The 18,807-nt window shown below is 41.6% G+C and overlaps 2 protein-coding genes across 2 annotated transcripts in view; both read left to right on the forward strand.

Annotated features, from left to right (window-relative positions):
- LOC311014876 (G-protein-signaling modulator 2-like) overlaps positions 1 to 18,807 on the forward strand; it is a 305,151-nt gene that overhangs the window by 75,612 nt on the left and 210,732 nt on the right. The window lies entirely within an intron of this gene.
- LOC311014966 (glypican-5-like) overlaps positions 813 to 18,807 on the forward strand; it is a 46,587-nt gene continuing 28,592 nt past the window's right edge. The window contains exons 1-7 of the mRNA XM_084011941.1: positions 813 to 1,180; positions 4,923 to 5,084; positions 8,241 to 8,788; positions 11,048 to 11,230; positions 12,438 to 12,619; positions 12,835 to 12,894; positions 13,301 to 13,423. Coding sequence (XP_083868067.1) covers positions 1,003 to 1,180; positions 4,923 to 5,084; positions 8,241 to 8,788; positions 11,048 to 11,230; positions 12,438 to 12,619; positions 12,835 to 12,894; positions 13,301 to 13,423 — 1,436 coding nt within the window. The 5' untranslated portion in view covers positions 813 to 1,002. The remainder of the gene's footprint in view (positions 1,181 to 4,922; positions 5,085 to 8,240; positions 8,789 to 11,047; positions 11,231 to 12,437; positions 12,620 to 12,834; positions 12,895 to 13,300; positions 13,424 to 18,807) is intronic.

Below are 18,807 nucleotides of genomic sequence, written 5' to 3' on the forward strand. Positions count from 1 at the left end.
TGTGCCGTTTTATCGCTACATGCTAAATAATTATATAATATAGCATGAGTATTTTTTACAACAATATAGGTCAACTTGCCTAAATGTATTAGCGGTTAACGTTAGCTGAGGCAGAAAATCGTTGCCAATGCCATCAGTAAAGTCAGTTTACCCTTTCCTATGTTAACATTTTGACAAGATAGACTATTTTCACAGAAAAGAAACAGGAAAAGATGATGCCCCGTGTGAGGCTCGAACTCACGACCTTCAGATTATGAGACTGACGCGCTGCCTACTGCGCCAACGAGGCTACGGCAAAACGGCTTCTACATATGTATTTATTACTGATACGAAACGGTTCACTAAGAGTGAATAGTAAGATACAGACAGCATGAAATACAAAGGGGCTCATTAAAAAAGTTTGTTTTTAAGTTTATAAAAAAAAAGACACCGCTATGACATAAAGCGACCAGCAGGTGGTGCCATTGTTCCACTGTCAAACAGAATTGTCCTCTGATTCCACTTCACTCACAGCTATCACTCAAGTCTAATGGACCTTAACTGCAGAAGCAGCTGTTGTAAACTATGTGTGAGAGAGCAATAACGTCGGTATAAAAAGCAACAACAACAACAACAACAAGACAAATAAACAGATGACTTATGAACACATAACTTAGTGAAATGGGAGAAGGCCTAAATTATTCACCGTGATTGTTATGGTGCGCTCTTATTGTGATGTCATTGTCTTCACTATACGTGACTGTGAACATTACGACAGACGCAGGTTCTACACTGACGTAGTATTTCTGAGTATTTTGAGTCCACGTGTCAATGAAGTAATTGAGCGAGTGAGAGAGTCAGAGAGAGAGAGGAGGGCGCTGAGCCTGACGGTGGGCTCCAGACAGACTTACTGTCTGCAGGGGAGGCTTTCACTCACACTGCACCGTGGGACTTTTTTTTTTTTTTTTTTTTTAGGAATTCATATTAACCGTCCTCACTCCAACTCCTCACTGACATGTTGCGATGTTCCGTCCAGCCTTGCAAAACGTGGACTTGCTTTGGGTGATTTTGTTGTACTTTGTTTTCCTGCCGGACACTGGCTGTAGATCAGCCGATGCAGACAGCTGTCATGAGGTGAAGACAGCCTACATGATGCGCCAAATAGGCCCGGTGGAGCTGGTGCCAGACAGGCCGGGAACAGGTCAGTCGGTGGAAATATCATGGGAGAAGTACTATGAATGTAACTCAGTACATTTTACTGAACTTAATGTACTTAGCTATCATTTTGAGGCAGTCGAATTTAACTTTGTGCTACTTCACTTCTGTTCCAGTACACTTCAAAGGCACTATGGTACTTTTTTACTCCATTACATTTATCTGATAGCTATTTCACATGACTTTAGATATTAAATTGAACATATGATGAGTTTTAAACACAACCACACAATGCAGCGTTTTGAATTAAACTATAAAGTAAGTTCCAGCTCCACAACCTCAACATGTTGCTTGTGTAATGTAATGTTTTGTAATATAACACTGATTGACACCATTCTGCTGCATATTTACTGCTTTGTTGCTAGGCCAAGGACTTGTATTTTTACAAATTATTACTTAGGGATCCAAATTCCTCCTTCACCACTGGACACATATCCCTACTACTAACCACATTACAATAAGGTATTATAAACACGTATAAAACAAATGAATTAGTCTTGTTGACTCACACACATTCTCCCTGTGTTTTCCTTTAAAATGACTAAAATGCAAGTGAACACACTACATAGTGTTACATCACATTTTTACTTAATCTCTCTCCTGCTACGAGACTTTAAATATGTAAAACATTGCTGTGTCTTGTTTCCCATGCAGAGTTGAAACCCATCGATTTAGAAATAAGGGAGCTTCACTGTTCAGCGGCAACTCTTCTTAGGGAGAGAAGCTATTTCTGTTGCAAACTCACCATAACACTTTGCAGCACTTATAGAGCTTCGAAAGCATACTTGGCTATAAGTGGTGGTGTTAAAGATGCTGTTTTCTAAATGTCATCATGGTTTATGAGCCTCTTCGCATAATATCACAGTCCTGCACTTAGTCAGCAACCACTTTCAAATGGTTGAAGAGGACGTCAACATGTTTTAATGTAACGGCAGCTAAAAACTAAACCACAAATGGTGAACCTTTGAAGTCATTTTGTTGGCAGTAAATTCAGTTTTCTCCAGGTAGTGGAGACAAGTGGTTGATACAGAAATGGAGATAACAAGCTTCATTCTCTTGCAATCATGAAACACATAGATTGTCACCTTGCCATAATTATGTAATTCATAAAAATGAATCAAATGTAAACCATATTGTTTGGATTGCGGTTGCAAGGAAATCCGTGCCAGACATCAGTCGATAGCACACAGCTGCAACAGAATGAACAATCGCTGCTATATCTGCTACTTTGGGGATCAACAGATCGCCTGGTTGACGACACCAGGTTGCAGTAGCTAACATCAGCCTAATAAGACGTAATGCACTGGTGCTGCAGGAACTGACACTGTGCTATGAGCTTGTGATGAACAGCTGGTTTATAGATGGTAGAATTTTAACACAACAATCCCTGTGCAACACAGTCTTTTAAACAGGCGAGGTCAATGGATGAATTGACTTGAGAGGAATGTAATTTTAAGAAGGCTGCATAGCAGTTGAATAGCACTACTTCTCCTTGGTGGACGTTTTCTTGGTTGCACAAATGCAACACTCCCTGGCCTTTTCATTGGTTCTTAAAGCTAAAATGCAAGCTGGAAAAAGCAAGGTGGTTGTTGTGAAAATGTTGTTAAATCCTCCTGAACTACCTCCTAAAATCAGTTGATGAATCGTTGAGTTTGAGGTAAAATTAACTGACCTTTCAAAAAATAAATCGTAAACACAAGGTCCAATTACTGGAAATTTCTGAGACGGGCATCACAACCCCCCACATTTACTGTACGGCCACCTGCTATCGTGTGACCGAAATTCCATACCATGTGATAACAATAGACACATATCTATGACAACGGACCGAACTCCATCTACAGAGGAAAGCCATGTGAGCTGAAAGCTCTGGAGTGAGTGAAGCTTGCGTGAAGATATTTTGTTTTTCAATGAATAACTTTGAGAGCAGACGAACTGAGGCCACACTGGTTTGTGAATCATGCTGACTGAGTTAGGCTTGGAGTGGATGATTCCAGTGAGCTAGTGCTAATAGGAATAGTTGAAAGATTGACGGAGGTCTAGTGTGTGTGTGTGTGTGTGTGTGTACTTGTGTGTGTCCGACATAGGTCCAATCCTCTCATCTCTCTGCGTTGATCTCAGTCAGCTTCTTTACGGCTTGGCTTACAGCAGCCTACCAAAGTCAGACTGCTTCATGCCTCACACACACACACACACACACCCGCATACTTGCACTCGTGTGAGTGGTGAAGTATCGCCCACTGTGCATGTCATCATGTCAGGTCCCAGCGGTCTCATTGTAGAAGTATTTTTGTGAAGTCATAAAGTCTTCCATACCGAATGCTTCTAAATTACTGGTCCCTAAGTGGATTAAACTCGTTAACAAGATGGATTCTTATTAATTAGTGATAACACGTGGGATTTTCATGAATCTCACGAGCAACGACCTCGAAGTGACTCGATACTGGGAAGCCTCAAACTGGGATTGTACCCACTTGCAGGAGGAGGCAGCAGGATTACTTAAGTGATTTATTGAAGATTCAGTTTACATGTGGCAAGAGTCCAAATAGGCAGAAGGTCCAGCAGGAAAACAGGCGACAGAACACCAATGACAAACTGACAGTGAACAAAGGAGCTGGTATACGTAGTGAATAACTGATTGGGGAAAAGGGGACAGGTCAATCTGGAGACCCATCGGCTATCAGTCTGACGGCCTCCCGGGCCAACGGGTTATATTTCTGGGGTTCTGGTGTAACAGGCCTTCCTTTCCCATGCCCTGCTCATTGTTTACTGTCCGATTAGCAGCTTGAGATACGAGACTTGACTTAGAGTTTGGAGACGACGTGTACAACCAGTTTGTTTCATAATCAGCCAATTTCAAGCTAATGTTTAATGGATAAAAAGATAAATATTAGTCAGATGACGGCCGATGGGCTCAGAGATTGCATTTTAGCCATTGCATTCCTCTTCTGTTGCTCGACACACAGACTGTTTACCTGCTTTTGCTTAGGTTGTGATTGGTCATGATAAGTCAATACTGCTTGGACGACAAACGGAAACCAGAACGCTACTCTATAAATATATTCTACCTGTGAATGTAGAATCTGTTTATACCCAGTGAGCATGTGTTGAAAAGAAACCGTGAAAAAATGATCAAAATTGGTTCAAAAGTGATTTCGTCACCAACAATTTTTCACCAAGATTTGCCATAGTGAATATTCATCCTTCACATATTGCTAATATGACATATTGTCATTTTGGAGCCTAAAATAAAAACTAAAACTCAGAAGCTCTCAGTTGACAGTATTACAAATCCTGGTGAAATATGGTCTGAATGTGAATTAAACTAGTAATAATTGAAATAAGCAGTCATACTAACAGTATGACAGCATCTGTTTCCAAAGAAAGGACAAAGAAAACAATGGCTACAATTAATTTGTATTTATTAAGTAACAATTTAAAGTCTAACTGAGATGAGAAATTTAGAGCGCATTATCAGTCATACTGTGCACCTATTAAACAGTATATGCCGAAAAGATACATTTCTTCGTACACGCTACAAGCTAACATGCTAACACTACAAGCTAGCTACCTAGCTTCATGAGCAGCATATAAGAAAACTCATGGTGCTTATGTCTTTAGGCTATATTAAAATAATGTTACCTCTGAAGTAGTCAAAGTAGTCGGAGTAGTTCTATTAATCAACAGTGAACAAGCCTGAAGCCATTTCTTCCTCCTCTGTCTTTCAGACGGGTCTCTCCGAGTGTGTGTCCACCCCGGGCCCAGCTGCTGTACCAGCAAGATGGAGGACAGCTACATGGCGGCCGTTCGCAGTGAGACGCAGCAGAAGATGCGATCCTACAGCTTTGAACTTAAGTACCTGATCTCTGGACACACCAAGGCCTACCAAGGTGAGGGAGAGAAGGACCCGAGAGCACAATACATCATTAGTTCATCCATTATTAGAGGGAAAAGCATATTGAGCAATTGAACAAAAAAAAAAAAAGATGTGGGATGAAGGTGTGAAGGGAGAGCAATGCACATGTACAATGTACATGAATTCTGATGGCATTTTTGTTTTATATCATTTCAAACAAATATTTTGTGTACTTTGGGACTGTTAGTTGAACAAAGACATCAGTGTTGGCTTACTAGAATATCAGAAAATATTAATAGTAGTCCAAGATGATGTAGTTTGACAATAAAATGCTTGTTTCTGCTTCAGCTATGCTGCATTAATATTTTCCTCGTGGGTATATTGTGATTAACAAGCACTTATCATGTCTGTGGGTGTTTGGAGAACTGAAATCAAAGTGACTTTAATGGTTGTGGTGATACTGGGGTTTTGACAGTTCTGTCAAGTGCCTGTAGCCCCCCTGCCATTCTCACTTTGTGTGTCCATCATGAAATAGCTCGTTTGTGTCAGGGTGGTGATGTGAGGCCAGTTTATTTTGTGAGGCGCCACAGTGGCTAGCCAAACAAACAACTGATGTTCGATTGAGTCTTTGAGAGAGCAAACTCTCGGAGGGAGCGGCGGAAAACTTTGTTACAACTCTGCGCTCCCTTTCTCCGTTCGTCCGTCTCTGTCGCTGTGATAATCAGGTTTTGTTCTTGACCAATGAGAGAGCGAGGGACGGAGAATGTTTACATTCAGTACGTATCCGCAGCAAAGTGTTGTTGCCGTGGGCAACAGCCGGTCCCTAACGGCCACCCTGAATAGGAGGAAGAATACTCTGCTTGTCCACTTGTCTCTCAACGCTATTCACCAGGCTGTGTGAGCATGTGTGTGTGTGTGTGTGTTTGTGCGCGTCAATGTGTGTTTGTGTGCACGTCGTGAAGAGATTACGAGGCGGGTAGAGTTGATGAAACCCATCAGACAGACATAGCAAACATGTTCCTCCCCCGTCTCCCTATCGCGCTCTCTTCTCTCCGGCTACGTCTGAATGCACTCAGGCTCCGTTTCAGCTATTTATCCTCAACGGATGGCTGAACCATCCATGGGTAACATTAATGCTAAACTCCTGTACACAAAGAAGAGCTGAACAAGGCAACAACTGCAGCAAATGAGAGGAGTTAGGTTCAGAATTGCATTTACTTGAAATTTAAACAAAAAATGTGATCAGTTCACCAAAATTTCCTCTATAAGACCAGTATATATCGACCCATGCAGGTACTTTTATGTGCTTAGGATTTGATAGTTTAGTTCAGTATATAGTTATATAATATCATTGACTGAAGACCTCATGGAGGGAAAAGGAATTTCTATGTACTCATAGACACAAGACTGCCAACATTGACATTGCAGGATGGTAAAAACATACATTTATAGGTGCCTCTGGGTCCTTCAGCTATAGGTGGAAGATAAAACCCATAACATTTTGTTAACAGTGCTCTAGATTCTCAGGAGATGTCGAACATTTCACAGGAACCATTTATTTTTGAGAAACCAAACCTTATGTCACAAAGTCGAGACAAATAAAACAAAAACTTTTAGTAGCAAGCATTTTTGGTGAACCAACCCTTTAACGAATGACGTTTATTTTGCACGACAGCATGGTCTTCAACAGCTGAGCTGAATCTCAAGGGATCCCCTCTACAAATCGCAGTGATTAAAACCTGCTAGAGAAACTGAGACATGCCCAGAGCGGTTGTAGCCAGGCTCTATTTACACCCTGAGGATTACTGTGTGTGTGTGTGTGTGTGTGTGTGAGTGAGAGTGAATATGTGTCTGCATGCTTGCGTGTGTTTCTCCTGGCATTGGAAGACCCTCGTGCCCTCTCCACCACGTCGCAGCTGTCATCCAATCACAGAGGGTAAAGAGCTAATCACATGACCCCAGAATAGTCTTTGCTGTGCCACTCGATGCCGTCTGTATTTGTGTTGCTATTGCCAGGACATGGGTATGCAAACACATCAAAGTGAGACGTCCTCACTCAGTACTGCTCTACCGCCCCATAACCAGACCACCATCAATGTCGCTTCCTTTCATTGAATCTGCCTGGCTGGAAATTAGTTTCACTGTCCAGAATTAAAGCAAATACGAAGGCGCTCCTGCATTATGATAATAATATTCTCATTCGGAGAACTTGTGAGGTATGGTATTTCATAAATTCTCTAATAAATTGCCATCACTTGGAGAGTCAGGTGGCTGCAGCTGTGATAGTGAAATACAAAGCTGTTTAGATATGAACACACACAGTTAATACACAAACACACACACACACACACACACACACACACACACACACACACACAAACATGCATATTGAGTGTGTGTGTGTGAGGATGCCATCAGATTGACATCAGCCCTTTTATTTAGGAAGTTTCAAACATAGACACACACACACACACACACACACACACACACACACACTGTCACACACAGCACAGCCAGCCTCTGCCCACTTTATTAGAACCCGTCGGACATAGGAAACACAGTAGATCCTGAGATTGAGCCTCTCATTATCACCTGACTATAGATGACAGGGTGGTGAAAACGAGCTCAGGAATGAATTAAGTTGTGTGCTATTTTGGCCGTCGTGCAGCAGGATAAAGTCATTCCAAGGTTAGTGAGACAGATGCTGTGAAGCAAGGAAAACAAATATATACACAGATATGGGAATGTGGAAATGACATGTATCTATGTCAGTTACGCCCCCATTTGAAATTGGAACACTTTTATATAGAATCACTGTGTTTATCTGTTACATAACACGCTGAAACATTTTTAACAACCTCTAGCTGGCATCAAAGCATATATGGGATCTTACCTTTACATATTAAAAAAAGGTTCAGTCAAAAATATACATTTATAACAACTAGTTTTATATAATACATTGATGGTACTTTATTTTGTGTATTTTTTTATTGCAATACTCAAATGCATTACTAGTGTAATCATAATTGCCGCAGAGAGCTGTTGGTATCAGAAGCTGTTCAATCAGCAGAAAAAATAGTTTTTGTCATATTTCGACTAACTATCATGGAGTTTTTTCACAAGAGCATATGGTTTGATGAAATGCATGTTGGGCTCACTCTCTTTCTCCCTGTCGTCCCTCTTGTTCCAGAGACCTTTGGATCACTCGTCTCCTTCACGTCCAACCTGACCAGCACTCTGTTCGACAGCGCCTACTCTGTTCTGGCGTCCGACTGTCGCCACCTTGTGTTACAGTTGTTCAGCGACATCAAACGTCACCTTTCCGGAGACTCTAATTCCACATTGGACAGCACCGTGCGTCGCTTCTACAATGATCTTTTCCCGCTGGTCTACCGCCGCCTGCTCAACCCCGGGATCGGCCACGTGCCACCCGAGTCCTATTCCTCCCCTTCCATGGATCACGACGACTGCCTGCGGATGACGCGGCAGGATGTCAGCCCATTCGGACCCCATCCTCGCCTCCTGGTCAGCAGCTTGTCCCGTGCGCTCGGGGCGGGCCGAGCGCTGAGCCGGCTGCTGAGGCTTGCCGGAGACGTTGTGCATGCGACCGAGAAGGCGACGTTATCCAGAGAGTGTGGGCGTGGCTTAGTGAGGATGCAGTACTGCTCCCACTGCCGAGGGATGACACTGATACGGCCCTGTACTGGACTCTGTGTCAACGTAATGAGAGGATGTCTGGTAAGTGGTCGAATGTTTTTGTATTTACTATGTGTATCTGCTTTAATATGTTTATATGAGGAAGTTAAAACAAAGATCATGTCTGTGCAGTATGGAGTTAGCGGCAGAAGGCAATATAAGCTTAGCACAAAGAGGAAACCGTTATTCTTGCTTTGTTCAAAAATACACCTTTACCAGCACCTGTCAATTTGACTCATTAAGGCTCAGTTATGCTTCCGCGTAGTGATCACGCAATGGCCACGCAGTTGCTTGGAGACCGTGATGGTTCTGCGTTGGGTTTACGTGTCAAAATGCAATTCAATGCCACACCGGTAGAGGGCGCTATGTTTTTGTAAAGACTGACCGACCGACCGAGACTCTTGACGTATATCGTTGTTAGCCTCGTTATAGCCTATTTGTTTACCTTCCGGCTTTAAACATCCACAATTTTTCAGTGTTTTATTTCTTTGTGCAAAAGCGACAAGGTGCAAACAATAAAAGTATTAAAAGTTTAAATGGCGGTGTTTTTGAGTGGAAACCAGAAAAGCGGTCTCCAGCAAATGTAGTTAGCGGACCAATCACAGCCAATGCCGCTGCGTTGGTGTTGCGTCGCCTCGATGCGCGTCTAGGATTTTTGGGAGGTGCACGTCAGGTCCGTAAGCCCCCTTGCGTTGTGTCAACGCGGAAGCATAACTTGGGCTTTACTGTGTTATATCTTGTTTATTTAATCCATTCACAAACAGCTATATAAAAAATGTCACTATTGTTTTATGTGGATTTATGGGCTGTAAGAAACCAAATCTATTTCTAGTTCCCAAAATGTTGAACTAACCCTTTAAATTATGTGGCGACTATTGCTACTTTAAGCCACTGAATGATTGCTAGACTAGGTAGAAAAAGAAAAAAAAAGGTGAGATGCGAGAACTCGATAGAGAAGACATTTGTAGCTTGCAAGACAACACAACTAACGATTGGCCAATTTCACAGCAGCCATTTGTATGTGTCATAGCAGGGTAATTGGCTACGCCTGTATTTACCCTGCAATAACATGTCTATATTACAAAACCCCCCAAATAATCCATACACACTTTATAGCTGCAACATTAATTCCAGCTTTAGAATGTGGTGGTTAGCGAAATGTTATTCTTTTGTGTATTGTAGCCGATACTGTTTTAGATGGGAGTATTTGTCTCACTTCACCTCTGGAGAGGCAAAAATAAATGTAGTAAACTGTAGCTCCCATCGCTCGCATTTCTGAATCACTCATTCACAGAGTTTTATCATGAATAAATCATTCCCACAGTAAGTTTCAGACTGACATAACAAGAGCATTGCCAAGAGGACTGGCAGTGTCTTCTGTGCATCTCACTGGGCTGCTTCGAAATTTACTGGAACGCTTTAACACAGCGCCCATAATAGAGAGAAAAGATGGCACTTTTCATCCCACTTGAGAGTTGTTTGGAAGCAAAGGCAACATGGTGGTAAATCAACTCCCATCATGTTTATCCGCTTTGGTAAAGGAAAGAAAAACGCACACAGCAAAGGCAAGTAAAGGCCGAGGAACAAGTAGGAACAGCCGCTGACAACTTTATGGGTTTACGGGAAATGTTCTCCTGCCTGTCATAACATAGAAACGGACATAACTAAAATCTGATTTATTTTGAAGCATGACATTTGGAGCCAATTTATCTTTTCAAGGTATTATATGTAACCATGTTTTCGGTTGCTGTTTGTAAACGTAGCATTTGAACTTCACTCCTTTAGAGTGTGAATGAAGAGGGCGACTGTTACTGAGCACAAAGCCTTGAATCCATAGGATAAAAAGTAAATTCTGATTATTTCACTTTGATTACTTTCTAAAACACAAAGAAACACATCTGCACCAACCTGCATGCTTCATCCTGCTGTGGCCTGCCTGCTCTCTCTGTGCCTGTGTCTGTGTCAGGCCAGTGTTTTAGATCTGGGGGGTTTACACCCTATGTGGGGTCCAAATGCTGAGTCCTCAATATAGCAAAATAAGAAGACATGAGAAAATACAAGCAGAGGGCAGGGTCTCTGCAGATACAGATCCCACCACACACTTCTAGTGATGATTGAGACATTTTTTTGTCTATATGTTGTTATCTTTTAGGAAATTTGAAGAAGCTTTCAACAACATTAAAGATGTTCTCTTTCTCCTCATCTTCTTTCTATATGTGTCACCTGTGAATCCCCCTTCTCCTCATCCTCTCTTCACTATCCCCATTTCTCCTCATTCCCTGTCGATCCTCTCCGTTCTAGGTGGGTGTATCGGAGCTTGGCGCCCCCTGGGGGAGATTGGTGGTGTTGCTCCAACGGTTAGCTGCCACCTTAGCTACCAGCAGCAACCACAACAGCATGGAGTTAGCTCTGTTAGCGGTCCGAAATCATGTGAATGACGCTATACTGCATGCTCAGCTGCACGGCCCACGCATTACAGCCACAGTAAGCAGAGGGGATGATGATGGGATGGAGGGGGGATGTAGCCAAGTGTGGTTTGCTTTGTACTCTCTGTACTTAGCATTTTATATAAAACACATTTTGCATTGTGATTGATGACAGTTTATTGAAAGAGGGATGAATACGAAAGCAATTGTGTCCCTAAAAAATATAATCACCAACAGGGATCGCAGATTGCGAAACCATCCTTACTCATATGTCCCAATAATAAAGTCATTTGAATTTGGGACACAGAGTGAGGAAGGCCATGGGTTTTCTTTCAGCCTGGCAGTTGGATCTCCTCACAAAAGCCTTGTACCTAGATGGGCTAAAAACAGCCTCATTCTTCAGAGAATCTGGGGTTCCCCTCAGTCAATGTGTGTGTGCAAATGTGTATGTGAGTGTGAATACAGATCCAGTGCCAGACAAAAACTGTGGTTGGCGGGACAACCGATACCCAGAATGCAGCTTGGTTCTGAGTGATGAGAAAGTTTCTGTGGCTAATCTCTGGACAAACAGACGACACACAAGCACATGCATGCATGCACACACTGTTGGAGGAGGAAATAGAGTAGCCGTCCAATTTTGAGAGAACATTGTGGACTTAGTAGAGTAGATTCCTGAGAGGTAAACAAACATACACAAGCATAATCACTCTGCTAATTGTGGCTAACACGAAAATACCACTTAATTGAATATTAGATCAAGCTTCTTATTCATTAGACACAGCATTAAAGGCTCAACTCTAACCATTTAACAGTGTTTATTTAAAGTTAATAGATTATGATTTCTTATTATATTAGGTGTGGCTCATACATCGATAAAACAGCAACAAGAAAAACACAGATGTAGCCCAGGATTACATGTAGGCTGCTCTTATACAATTTAAGCATATTAATCATCACAATAACCAATAAACTAGCAGCCATGAAAGGCAGACAGCACAGGACAAGAGTCCCAGCAACCTGTCCCACTTTCGAATCGGTGCTCTAATAAAAAATTGTGTTAAGGATGATTCATCATCCATAAATAACAACATGAAAATTCGAACTCGTTAAGAACACACAGTCCTTATGTAATGCAAACTTGACTCAACCTATTGAAAAAATAAGGATTAACAATATCCACATTTATATAATTAGGAGTGTGAAATAACATCCTATTGTTCTTAAATGCAGCCAAAACAGGACCCTGCCACCTGTCTCCTCCTCAGGTCGAGAAGGTGTGTGGACCCCAGGCAGCTGGTCCCATGGTGCCGAGTGCAAGTCCTGCTACCTCGCATATGACAACCTCTGTGAGCCCTTTTCCATCAGTAACGGCAGAGAGGTCAAATGTGACATCGCCTCCCTCAGTGAGTCCAGATGCTCATCAGCGCCCGCAGCCACAATCCCGGAGGTGAGTTACGTACACCGGATGAAAGGTATGAGTTCCGGTCAGAGGTTAAAATATCGAGGGCAAGTTAGAGTTTAGCCACAGAAGGTGAATTAAATGTGGAGAGAGACAGCGTAGAGGTTCTTTTTTTTTAACCTTAGACCTTTGGTCATAGCAGAAGGGGAAAAAAATTCAAACATCTTCTTTCTGTTCTTGTGTCTGTTTGTGTATCCCACCAGGTCATTTTTGCTCAAAGGTTCCAAAGGAGACAAGAGTCGCAGCCTGAAAAAACTTTCTAGGTAAATTCCTCCGCAACAGTTGCATTATTATTAAAGGACTATTTGTCCATAATAAAAAAAATAAATAAAAGACCTGTTAATGCTCATGTGTTGCTTATCCAATCAGTAGTGAATAGCCCTAAAAGAAAAGCCAGTGTCAAAGGAAACCCTGTTAGAAATCTTTAACCCTGGACTAATATCCATTAAATGAAAACCTTTATATCAGATTTTCATTTTGAAGCCATTATGTGTGCTGTGAGCTACTTTCTATTCCCTATGCTGCTCAAACTGACTTACCACAGTCTATCCCATGGGATTTCAGAGAGAACTGGACATGACAAGTCTAAAGTGGAACAAATTAAAGCATCTGGTACATTGTACTCTTACTTACCACCAACAGCGGTTCACACCTCTCTTTCTATTTCAGGGAGTTTGAGGGCTCGATCCAGCGTTACCAGTGGTTTTTCTCAGAGCTGCCAGAGATGCTTTGTGAAAGTGAGATGGAGGTCGAGCAGCACACATGCTGGAGTGGCCAAGACGTCGTAGAGAGGTGTGTGCTTTGCATTACATGTATTACTTTGTAGCAGATGTTTTTCCCCCAGGAAGGACCAATCATATAGCGCAGCGACACGCCATATGGTGCCGGATGACTTTTTTGGCATGTAATCCTCATATAAGTCCATACTGAACGAGTGATGAAAATGCAACCCCACCGGAGAGAAAGTGATTGTCTGTTGTTTCATTTTGTGAGGCAAAGCTAAAGCAACAGAAAAAGGAAAAGGAATTTTGATGTATTTAAAACATAGTGGCTTTAGACACTGGGCTAGTCCCAGGCCTGGATCAGGCTTGTGCTGAAATTCAAGGCCTGTGCAGTACTCAGGAGACTGTAAAAACCAAATTGGTGCAATTTGATTAATCCATGAATGACTAGAGTGCTGCTATAACGTTCAGCATTTCCCTCTCTAATGCCTCCTGCCCAGAAGCTACAGTCTATTCCAGCAATATGGATGTACAGTAGGGGGTATATTTGTCCCAGTGCACTGAAGCATCCAGTCACAATTCAGTGTTAAGTGACAACCCAGTAGGTGTGTGAGACAGATGTTAAGTGCCTTAAGGATTCAAAGTCTCTTAAACCGCACTTCAGTGGTGGATTTAATGTGGTTGGTATTTTAGTTGAGCCTGATATCAAATTGAAATCGCCTGAGGTGTAGTTGAGAAGCTCACTTTACATTGGTGGCGTTATTGGCATCAAATACCGTGTGTGTGCGTGTGTGTGTGTGTGTGTGTGTGTGTGAACGTCTGTGTGTGTGTGTGTGTGTGAACGTGTGTGTGCAGTGAGATGTCAGGTGTTCTCATATCCTATGTGTGTATTGCAAGCTGCGTGTTGGTATGTGTGTTAGTTGGTACGTGTGTGTGTGTACGTGTGTGTTTGTGTGCATGCCTGTCAATGTGTGTGTGTCCGTTGGTGCGTGTGTGTGTGCACATTTGTCTTGTTACCAGTTTAAGCTGCCAATGTAATCACCATGAGAAAGACTCTGGAAACGAACTCTCTAACCTTCACAACCCTGTCACCAACCCCCACCCTGGCAACTGTTAGGACCTACACACACACACACACACACACACACACACACACACACACACACACACACACACACACACACACACACACACACACACACACACACACACACACACACACACACACAGCTGCTCAGTGATTGAGAAGGTGGTTTTACATTAATGGTCCATCAACCACTTGAAACAGACCACGTCGTTTTGCAAGGACATCCTACACAAACACACACACGGTCATGTTTCCATTCTTTAGAAAAAACTATAATTAAAAAATAATCTAATTTAAGTGCATGCAAATAACACTCATTACAGTAAATCATTTTATGATGTACACTAATGTGTATTAGTAGTATTTTTAGGATTTTTGCATTTTAGGGTTAAGAAATGCAGATTACGTCCTCAATCATTTCACAACAGTTCCACTTTAATATATAACTAGATAAACATCTAGTGAAGCTGATTTGACACCAACAATGACAGTTGACAGTGTAATATAATAACCGGCATCAGAAATTATTAGTGGATATAAATTACCATAATTACCACACGAAGAACAATCAACTGTTTTCTTAAATGCCCCTCAACTACCATGGCTGCCTGTTAGTCAACATTCCCTCAAGTCCAATAATTAAGGTATTTTAGGAATCTGTATAAAATTGGAGCCATTAAGAACCAGTTAATCATATTCACCCACCAGGATTGTTGAGGATAATGAGGTGTTATTGTGGACACACTTGTTGATGTGGTATTATCGAGTTAAAATATGTATTAAACCACGTTGTTTTTGCAATAAAGAAAGATAGTTTGTCTAAAATATGAAGTGGCCTGATGAGCCAAAGCAGCTTCTAAAGAAAACAAGAAAGACAGTACAATGGATAAAATGTCTTTTGTATGGATGTTGTTGTTCAAGGCTTTAGTCCGTGGTCCTAATAGTCTGATCATCGTGGTTTCTGAACTTTTCATGTCTGTTTTAACCTGAATGCAGGTTAAGAAGTGAAAAGCTGATTAAATGCCCATGATTAAAGTTGCACATTCCTGACACAATACCTGCTCCTCCCCCTTTTTCTAACATTAAAGTATCTGATCAAATGAAGGTAAAGCCTGCATGATACATCTTTTTAAGTTTTAAACATGATGTAATAACCATTCCTTCCCCATCTACATTCAGCTATTTTTGAACCAGAAGTCCTTTCCTTCTTGTATTTTGTCTGTAGGTCAGTGAGGTGAGCTTTCTGAACATAAACAAGACTGGGGGTGAAATATTCAGAGATCTGCAGACTGTCTTTATGTGTGAAGTGTGTTTTAGGGTTTTGTTCCGAGGAACAGGAGATGTTACACTCAGCCTTTGTTGGAGTTCAGCCAGTCTGTGCCTCTCTGACCTCTTTACATCTTCTTCTCTCTTGCATCTATCCATCCACCCGTCCATTCATTAATTCACCCGTCCATTCATCGCTCCATCCTTCTATTCAGACCTCCATTCATCTCCTCCGCCCTCTGACCCACTTCACTTACAAATGTCTGTGTTGGTGAGAGGGTATATATGTGAGAAAAAGGGAGACGTGGCAAACACACGGAATGATGAGAAAGTCTGGGAAGAGCAGATTATTAGCTCTCTTCTCTCGTATACAGATACGTGGGCTGCTGTGACGTTTGCTTTGGAAGAAGTATGTGTAATTTCCTCCACAGTCCCAAAATCAACCATCAATGCAATAGAATACATTCGGTTTCTTAAATAGCATCTTGCAGTTATGATTTTTATATGAATGCACTCATTCCGGATACAAACGGGAAAAAAACTAAAATTGAATTTAAAAAACAAGCAGGGAAAATGTGCACAAAATAGCTTTAATCTGTTAATAATATATATATAACAAATTCAAGCCAAAGTCTTCATATAAAACTACCAGTGTGTCACCTTGAAAGACTTGAACAATTTGGAGACACATGAGTAAACACTGCTTTCAGCTGCCAACCCAAACTGGAAGCCCAAGGCCGCATGTAATATAAATTGAGGCTCTGGCAGAACACAAATGGCAGCAGAATGTTGTGTCCAATCGCTCCTATCCACCTACACAGAGGGGACACTCAAGGGCATTATTATTATTGGAATGACCATTAAAATGATGCCATGGAGCAAGCACAATGCTTTTATTTTGTTAGCTAAATCTGATACAGAAATAATCTTGTGATGCAAAGTCAATAGGACGTCAGCAACCAGCAATTAACAAACTGCAATCACATTCATACAGTAAGCGCATTATCCAAACATCACCACCATCACCATTGTGTTTGGTTTAAACAGACACAATAGTTCTGGAAATAACTGTTGAAAACTCATTATATCTGTTCTTCATTATATGAAAATACATTTAGATCATACAATGACATTTAAAGTGACAGCTGGACTGAGCAGATCCTACCCAACCTTTCTCTCCTAATGTCACAGCCCTCATCTGTAGCTAATTTACAGTGGCCATTTGTCCCTCTATGAATGTTTCGGATTTAAATCAAACAGCGGGGGTAAATGGTCCAAATGAAATCCAGAGTGTGTGATATGGATGGAGGTTTGATTATGTCTCAGAACTCCTGATCGACAGGCCTCTGAAAAAGACACTTAAACTATGACACTATGAGTATGGACTGGTATTGCATAATTGCTGGTATTTTCATTTCAACAGTTACAGTTAAACGTCCTAATTATATGCTGTTTAAACTGACTAAATGTTCCTCTTTATGTGGTATTTTACAGCTGTAATAGCTGATTCTCTCCAGAAGATGGAAGCAGCTTATCGCCATCCTAAGTAACTCTGCTTCCACCTCTGAAGACCTGCCACACCCGATGTTTTGATGTATTTATCGTGTTTTAAAAAACCCCCCCATTAGATTCTGTTTCATTTTAGTCATTAATGCTGAACAGAATCAGGGAAATGCTGCTAAAAGACAGGGAAATAATTATTCGGAAGGGATGGAGAGGAATATGATGGACAGAGAATTTGAGACTAAACTAAATCTAATTCACAGCATTTTGCTTCCATGTCTTGTACAAGAGGTATTGGTATACGCTTCAGGTGTGTGTGTGTGTGTGTGTGTGTGTGTGTGTGTGTGTGTGTATGTGCGCGCGCATGCGTGTGTAATCAGAGATCAGATCACTCTCTCAGGTGATTTAATTTTCACTGTTTGTGTTCATCTATGTGTGTGTGTGTGTTTCCTTGTATGCCACCGTTGCTTTAAACGTTAACAACCCTGCAGTAACCGAGGGCAACAGCAGAGCAGCTTTGTCATTATGGCGCTGCTGATTTATGTCAGTCGTTCTCCAGATCTTATTAAGTGTCACTCTCTCCGTGTGTCGTCTGCAGCACACTTTCTGCAATATTATCATCTCATCAAGCAGACAGAGAATCCAGACGGTCTGTAATCTGGCCAATAGCTCATTCACAGCACTGACAGTTTCATACACATCCAGCAGGACAGCAGGCATCGGACATGAGACAATGCTTAAAATGTGCAGATGCTCTTCCTCTCCACTTGAATATAAAGCACTAATTACAGGTAATTGAACAGAGATATGTAGCTGCAGTAACGTTTTACTTGCAGAATACTGATGCGTATCAGCCATGCCCTGTGTTTTGGAAGTAAAGGATCTGATGTCTGAGTCTGACGACACTGATCATTCACTGCATTTCTGCTGATTTGATTCGCTCATTCTGATGGAAGTGAAAACAAATATAGCTACCACCTCTTCACCTCCAGCATCAGATAAACCGATTGCTGTTAAGCATCAGGTGAGAATGATATCTGTTCAGCTGCCAATCAATGATTAGTTGCTGCTGGCAGAGTTGTTTAAGAATGGCTCATTGTGCAAATAACACATAGTTTCATACAGCCAACTCTCTGATCGCTTTTCAGCTTTACACTGCTAGACTCTAGATGCATGTACAGCCAATGGCTGAAACAATGTGCATTCTTTCTACTACCTTCTATTGAGCCAATCATGACAGCACAGCCCATTAATAATTGATCTTTCCATTAGATCTTGCATAGTCATAGTCATAGTCATGGAAATTGACTCATGTGGCCCCTCTGCATTTGTGGTGGAGATTGCAGTGACCTCAATAAATATTGTTGTCCTGTCTGTCACTTATCCTGGAATTGCTAATCAATAACAGCTGACGGCATTCCTCTTGGAACACATGTCAAGCCTAGCCCCACCTTTCATGTTATTATTACCAGCCGTGACATGCGGCTAGGTGGCAAAATGCAGTCACAAACATGTATATATACATTTTATTCTATTCACATACTGGATAGAGACTCAAATGCTACAATATCAGCTTCTTTGGTTGAGTCTGAAGGTGG

The sequence above is a fragment of the Eutrigla gurnardus genome (genome assembly GCF_963514095.1).
Source record: "Eutrigla gurnardus genome assembly, chromosome: 6".
NCBI lineage: Eukaryota > Metazoa > Chordata > Actinopteri > Perciformes > Triglidae > Eutrigla > Eutrigla gurnardus.